The 8063-nt window shown below is 40.5% G+C and overlaps 1 protein-coding gene across 2 annotated transcripts; it reads left to right on the top strand.

The window, feature by feature from the left end:
- Positions 1–395: 395 nt before the first annotated feature.
- On the top strand, positions 396–5041 carry gpatch4 (G patch domain containing 4). Of its 2 annotated transcripts, none has more exons than XM_071384181.1 (7): positions 396–545; positions 900–984; positions 2658–2824; positions 2946–3059; positions 3188–3297; positions 3473–3523; positions 3672–5041. In XM_071384181.1, exons 2-7 carry the CDS (start codon positions 906–908, stop codon positions 4549–4551), a joined length of 1401 nt encoding a protein of 466 aa, XP_071240282.1. In that variant the 5' UTR covers positions 396–545; positions 900–905; the 3' UTR covers positions 4552–5041. The 2 variants fall into 2 exon arrangements, with proteins under 2 accessions (XP_071240282.1, XP_071240281.1); XM_071384180.1 differs by having other exon boundaries at positions 430–568.
- Positions 5042–8063: the final 3022 nt, after the last annotated feature.

The following is an 8063-nucleotide window of genomic DNA, read 5'->3' as shown; positions in this document are numbered from 1 at the left end:
TCTATGATGTAGAGAATAGTAAAAATAAAAACCCTTGAATGAGTAGGTGTGTCCAAACTTTCGACTGGTACTGTATGCTTCAGTAAGATTGGATTTTTTGCATTTATAGCAATGGTTTTCAACTGTACTACAGAAAATTAAGGTTGTGGTGGACGCTACAGAGAGGTATTTGGGTGTATGAGACTTAACGTCAGAAGAGTTACAGGGTGTGTTGTGTGGTGGTGACTTGTCATTTCAGGCTGTTGGCCTGAGCTAGGCCTATATATATTTAAATAGTGGAATAGGGTGGTGAGTGTAGGGTTAGATGGTAGGGTATTTGGTGATTTTTTAAAATGTTGTATTTACAAGCCAAGTATACGGGAGTTATACTCCAGTCTAGTAGGTGGCGGTAATGCAACATTTATTGGATGCCAACCGCCGTTAAACCTCATCGAAGAAGAATAAGAAGCGTAGTCTTTTCCGGTGCCATGTCAGCCTGCTGAATTTACCTCATGGTTCAAGTGGAACTGTGAAAACGTTTTCATTTATCCCTTTTGAACAACAATGTGAGTCTAGATAACCAGACCAGGTAAAATAATTAGTACCATTACCCCGGTCGTTGTTTATGATTTCATAGCCAGCACTTATTAGCACAGCAATGACTTCCATTCAAGTGTAAATGTTTTCTTAAAACTGACTAGCTAGCTTGCTTGTTAGCTAAACCCAAACTGAACTTTGCCTGAGCAGTCTTTTTTGCGGACTTGCAAACAGAATTTGTATATTATATTTGAGAAAATAGTGTTCTTTGTGCATTACTGTTCAACTATCTAATACATAAATGTTGACATCTGATACTGAAGACCTGTCAAATGCAGTGTAATATAGCTAACGTTAGCTAGCTAACATGTTCATTTCTTTAGAAATAAATGGCAGAAACTGTTCAGGAAAAGAGCCGTGGACTGAAGTTTGCAGAGCAACAGCTACTGCGTCATGGCTGGGAACAAGGTAATGTTAATGTTAGATTTTCAGAAAGGTATTTAGTAACAGTACGGTATAGTCATTTAATGATGGGCAATATGCTAGCTAATGAACATTTTAAGATTACAGGCAGGAGTTTCTATATCAAGTGTAACGTTATACATGTCAGCTTGAACTTGCTTGTAAATTACATTGGTAGGCAGGGCAAACCAGTTTTGGTGATTTAAATCCATCAAAGCACGTTTTTGGACTCATTCAGCAGTTTTTACCTGATTTTAAGTACAATACCATTGGAAATGAATGTTGAAAGTTACATTTGTATTCCTGAAACTTGTGTTAAATGATGCTGGCACTGCTTCCTGTTGACAAGACATTTGGATAAATAGCCCAATGTCAACAGTTTTAACGTGTCCAAATCAATAACCAATAATCAGAAACAGTTTATCTTGAAAACATAAAATGTACTATCATACATGTGCAACAATTAGTAATCATATTACCTGTTTTGACAGGTGGCAATAAATCACTGATATCGATTAGGGGGGAAATCGGGTTGTATGCTCTGTTGAAAATTAAAACCACATGACAACTGGACATATTTTTACATCACTGGTTAGAGAACAACCTGCAGAAGACAGTGGGCTACATTGGGGTGATGCATTTTGATTTGGGGGTCGCCAAAACAGAAAAAGAAACGCACTGTTTATTTGTAAATCACTCATATCGAAAACCACATGGAATGTGTTCATTACTGGTTAGAGGAGAATTTGTAGAAGACTGCTAACTACATTTTGAAGTGTTGAACAGGGGGTAAACGTTTGGGGTGTAGCGCTGTTTAAACTAACACTATTAAAGGCCACACAGAATCATGGAATAACTTGTACATGGTTGGTTAGATGAGAACTTGTAGAAGGCTGCAATGTATATTTTGGAACGTCGGATGTTGATTTCGCCATCACGAAAAGGGAACAAACCACTGTTAACCCAAACGTTGTGATTAGTTTAAGTTATCACCACCCATAGGATATCAACAGTGACAACGGCTGGCTGTTATTTAAGTGATAGTTTGATTGTCAAATCCATTGGTGTGTGGCCAGCAACTTTTAAAGAGAGACTGAGAGAGAGAACTTTTAAAGATACTTTTTTTGTGCCATTTCATTAACGGCGTGTTCTGCGCATCCCAGCACGTGTGACAATCAATGGTACAAAACCAAAGATATTGATCTGTTTTGAGCAATAAATCTTGTCATCGTGATGACTATATTCTTTTATACTCACATCACCAATCTGAGGTAAAAGGATATGTAATTCCACAAAATGTTATGGTTTGAAAATGCAAGCTTGTTAGGTAGTAACAAACTGTCCACATTAGGGAAATTAGCGCAATATTCAATTCAATATGGCAAAATAATTAAACATGTCAATTTAAGATGATTGTCTATGTTGCCTACTCACAAACTATTGCAACAATGACATCTATTTCTCACTAATTTAATGATTTAGAGTGTTAAAAAAATGCTCTCAAACACAATTTAACCGGGGCTCTAGACTAGAGCCTCCGTAGTGTCTGTGCAGCAGCCTGAATGTTTGATGTCCCTACTAGTAGTAGTTGCCAGTCGTATCTAATTCTGTGTTATGAATGGTAACTAGATTTAATGTTCTTAGTCTACCACTAATAGAAGACCCCTCACTGTTCACAGGTAAAGGTCTTGGTCGGCAGGAGAATGGTATATCTGAGGCTATCAAAGTCAAAGTGAAATGTGACAAGGGAGGGGTGGGACATCGTCAAGGGGAGCAGTTCACCTTCCATTGGTGGGACCATGTCTTCAACAAAGCATCTTCTAGCCTGGAAGTGGAATCTGGCGAGGTAAGTCCTCAGAGGGGGTGTGTGAAATGAAAGATTATTTTACCACTAGGCCACGCACACGCATACACACATTCACACACTTACATTGGGCCTAGGCTATATCTCCACCTTTCTGTTCTAGAATGGTGTGCAGGTGAAGAAGTTGGTGGAGGAGGAAGAGGAAGGAATGATCTCCAACAAGAAGCCAACGAAAGCCATGTTGGGAAGAGACAAACTTTATGGATGCTTTGTGAAGGTACAGAAAAACAAATCCAACTGGAACACACCCATATCTGTGCCAATGAGCGCTCTTGATAGTACAGAAAGATACTGCACTTAGGCTAATGATATGGACTGGAACTGTTTTATGTCTCTTCCTCCTAGTCTGCCACCCTCCTGGCAGGACTGGAGCAGCCAGAGCAGAAGTCCTCCAGTACAGATGACAGCAGCTCTGACGATGAGGACCAGAGACTGGACCTCTCCAGCACCACCAAGTAAGAACCTCAATGCCCAATACCATCCACCACCATACAGGGATTGATATCAGTTTGTGAAGGTTATTTGTTTTCATGTCAATGTGAAGATTAAACCATTACATTGTTAATGACAGTGGTTTTATGTACTCACAGGTTTAAATATTAAATGATATTTCCCTCTCCCTTTCTATAGGCTATCAGACGCTGACCTGGTGAAGGCTTGTGGAGGACGCACCGCTCACAAGTAAGTTGCTTGTCACCAATACTTTTGTAATAAACCGTAAACAAATCACATGAATGTGTGTTCTATCTTGGTGCATGCTGTTGGTGAAGGGCTTGAACCTGGTCTTAATTAGGAAGCTAAACATTGTCCCTATTCCTGTTCGCAACAGAGGAGCCAGACACGGCCTTACCATGAGTGCCAAGCTAGCCAGACTGGAGCAGCAGGAGCAAGAGTTCATGGCAAAGTATGGCAAGAAAAACCAACTAGCGGCTGCAACACCAGATAGCGTCACTACCCAGCCAGCTGCCCAGATCCCTGAGGATGAACTGACGCATGAGACCCCGGGGAAGAAGGCCAAAAAGAAAAAGAGGAAGAATCACTCAGAGGATACCCGTGAGAATGTGGCTGAAGAGAACGCTGATTCTGCTGTTGTCTCCGGAAGTACCAACATGGAAATAAAGGTGAAAAAGAAGGAAAGTTTAAAGGAGAACACTGGGGAGGTGGCGGTGGTTCCTGTAGAGGAAGAACTAACATCTGTGGAAGATAATTCAGCAGACAACGCTCAGCCAACCAAGAGGAAACGTTCAAAACAGAGGAAGGTGTTGGAAGAGGGCGAGAGCTGTCATCTAAATGGAGAGGTGTGTGAAACTGATGTCATTTCTATAGAGAGTGATGCCGGAGGAGGCTGTGAAGACGCTTCGGAGGGAGAAGGTGCCACTCGGCAACAGACTGACTCAGACACTACTACCAAGAAGAAGAAGAAGTCCTCCAAGAACAAAGAGGTGGCTGAGGAGATGGAACACACTAAAGATAGAGAAACCAACCAATCAGAAACTGTGGCGGACTCCCCTCCAAAAAAGAAAAAGAAACGGGATGGAGCAATAGAGAGAAAGGAAGTGAGAACGGTGGAGGAGGAACCTAAAATAAAAGGTAAAAAAAAAAAATGCAAGGAGGTCAAGCAGACCGTAGAGGACAGGTTGCACGATGTATTGGACTCCATACCTCTGAAAAAGAAAAAGAAGAAAGCTAAACAACAGGAACCAGTTTGATGAGGACTAGTGGTTGCCTTGTTGGAGAGGAAACAGGTCAGGGATTTGGGTCAGCGCTCTAATACATCTTATAGACACATGAAATCATCGAATGAAATGCAGTATATTTTTAATTAACGCTTATTGCAACACCATGCAAAAAGGATGTTTTGTTTCTTGTCAACATTTATTTGTATGGAAAGATTCAACTACAGACTGTAATAAGAAAATATATTTAGTCGTCAACTAGTGTTTTTATACAGCTTCTTGTATGGTGGTCTTGTATTGTTAATATTCTCAACATGGATGTTTTAAACAATGTGATATCAACATCAGATATGAGGTTGCTACGTATGAGCACAGTAATGTATTTTCTTTGCTCAATAAACTTTCCTTACTATTTTGTGTGATGAGGTACAAGTGGCAATTAAAGCTGCTGATTTAGAAGTATTACATTGTTTATAAAACAGTGATTTTATTAAAAGCGGAACCATTGAAAGCCCTACACAAATGACTTTATTTTTTATATACTCTTTACAATAGATCTTTGACTGAACGTAGCTCAATTTACATTGGAATGCTGAATCATATGGTCAATTAGCCAAAGGTGCATTGTTTGGGTTAGTTAAAACACAATCATGACCCCACAGGTTGATGCTTCCAAAACCTATGAAAATAATACAATGAATGAAAAAAAACGTAATGAAAAAATTATTTAGGGCTGGATTCAATCTGTGTCGCGGAAGATCCACGTTAAGAATTGAAGGTAATGGTTTCCGATTGGGCCGGCATGCAGCATTTACTGTGAATGCAGTCTGCGAACGTGGGAACATTGATTTTAAATTTCAATCGAGCTATAATGCGGACCTTCGACGGTACCGATTGAATCTAGCCCTTAGTGAAGAATTGTTGTAGGCAACATGCTTTGTTGTATTTATACTGATAGGAATGTCCTTACACATCAGTCAGATTCTGATTACGTCCATCAACCCAAAGCCATTGACTGTCTTCTGCTATGTCAGTCAGGCCAATCCAGTACCCATGATCATCATAATAGGATTGAGTGTTGAGAATGAATTCCTGAATGAGAAATTAAGGATACAAATGAGTAAATAGGCTACATTTAACAGCCGCAGTTCTGTGAGGCAGCGTGACAGTGTCTAAACGTTATGGATATATGCATCTTATCTGGTCCAAATGAAAGAGAATACGGTATGAAAGTACTTCCTACTTCCTGTAGTCAGTCCCCTACTTTTTTTGAATGGGCTTCAAGCTTACATAATCAAATTCGTGAAAAGGCAGTTATACACTGAGTGTACACAACATTAGGAACACCTGCTCTTTCCATGACAGACTGACCAGGTGAAAGCTATGATCCCTTATTGATGTCACTTGGTAAATCCACTTTAGATGAAGGGGAGGAGACAGGTTAAAGAAGGATGTTAAGCCTTGAGTCATGGACAGTGAGTGCCATTCAGAGGGTGAATGGGCAAGACATTATTTTTGAAGTGCCTTTGAATGGGGTATGGTAGTAGGTGCCAGGTGCACCAGCTTGAGTGTGTCAAGAACTGCAAAGCTGCTTCTTTTTTGAATACTCAACAGCTTCCTGTGTGTATCAAGAATGGTCCACCAACCAAAGGACATCCAGCCAACTTGACACAACTGTGGGAAGCATTGTCAACATGGGGCCAGCTTCCCTGTGGAACGCTTTCGAACACCTTGTAGAGTCCACGCCCTGACAAACTGAGGCTGTTCTGAGGGCAAAGGGGGTGCAACTTAATATTAGGAAGGTGTTCCTAATGTTTTGTACACTCAGTGTATAATATATATATACAATTCTATTCGTATTTATGTATTGATTTGCTCATACCCGATTCTTTTTATCAAAATATTTGACGCTCAAGAAGTAAGACACATAGCCGAAAGTTAGAAAAGTCTTATTTGAAGCCCATTCTTAGCCTACAAAATGAGCCAACAGGAAGTACCACTTTCATACTGTATAACAAAGAGCACAGATGTAGCAGTGTTAATGAACTTCATGTTGTGAGGGAGTTTCCTTGAACATACAGTAGCTATAAACAGTTGAAGTCGGAAGTTTACATAAACTTAGGTTGGAGTCATTAAAACTCGTTTTTCAACCACTCCACAAATCTCTTATTATCGAATTATAGTTTTGGCAAGTCGGTTAGGACACCTACTTTGTGCATGACACAAGTCATTTTTCCAACAATTGTTTACAGACAGATTATTTCACTTATAATTAACTTAACTGTATCACAATTCCAGTGGGTCAGAAGTTTACATACACTCCGTTGACTGTGCCTTTAAACAGCTTGGAATATTCCAGAAAATGATGTCATGGCTTTAGAAGCTTCTGATTGGCTCATTGACATCATTTGAGTCAATTGGAGGTGTACCTGTGGATGTATTTCAAGGCCTACCTTCAAACTCAGTCCCTCTTTGCTTGACATCATGGGAAAATCAAAAGAAATCAGCCAAGACCTCAGAATTTTTTTTTGTAGACCTCCATAAGTCTGGTTCATCCTTGGGAGCAATTTCCAAACACCTGAAGGTACCACATTCATCTGTACAAACAATAGTACGCAAGTATAAACACCATGGGACCACGCAGCCGTCATACCGCTCAGGAAGGAGACGCGTTCTGTCTCCTAGACGTACTAGAGAACGTACTTTGGTGCGAAAAGTGCAAATCAATCTCAGAACAACCGCAAAGGACCTTGTGAAGATGCTGGAGGAAACAGCGTTCAAAAGTATCTATATCCAAGGTAAAACGAGTCCTAAATCGACATAACCTGAAAGGCCGCTCAGCAAGGAAGAAGCCACTGTTCCAAAACCTCCATTAAAAAGACAGACTACGGTTTGCAACTGCACATGGGGACAAAGATCGTACTTTTTGGAGAAATGTCCTCTGGTCCGATGAAACAAAAATATAACTGTTAGGCCATAATGACCATCATTATTTTTGGAGGAAAAAGCTGTAGGCTTGCAAGCCGAAGAACAAAATCCCAACCGTGAAGCACGGGGGTGGCAGCATCATGTTGTGGAGGTGCTTTGCTGCAGGAGGGACTGGTGCACTTTACAAAATAGATGGCATCATGAGGGAGGAAAATTATGTGGATATATTGAAGCAACATCTCAAGACATCAGTCAGGAAGTTAAAGCTTGGTTGCAAATGGGTCTTCCAAATGGACATTGACCCCAAGCATACTTCCAAAGTTGTGGCAAAATGGCTTAAGGACAACAAAGTCAAGGTATTGGAGTGGCCATCAGAAAGTCCTGACCTCAAGCCCATAGAAAATGTGTGGGCAGAACTGAAAAAGCGTGTGCGAGCAAGGAGGCCAACCAACCTGACTGTTACACCAACTCTGTCAGGAGGAATGGGCCAAAATTCACCCAACTTATTGTGGGAAGCTTGTGGAAGGCTACTCGAAACGATTGCCTTTCAAAAGTTAAACAATTGAAAGGCAATGCTACCAAATACTATTGAGTGTATGTAAACTTCTGACCCACTG

Source organism: Salvelinus alpinus, chromosome 35 (assembly GCF_045679555.1).
Source record: "Salvelinus alpinus chromosome 35, SLU_Salpinus.1, whole genome shotgun sequence".
NCBI classification, from domain to species: Eukaryota; Metazoa; Chordata; class Actinopteri; order Salmoniformes; family Salmonidae; genus Salvelinus; species Salvelinus alpinus.
Note: the sequence above shows the minus strand (reverse complement) of the source record. Positions and strands in the feature narration are given on the sequence as shown.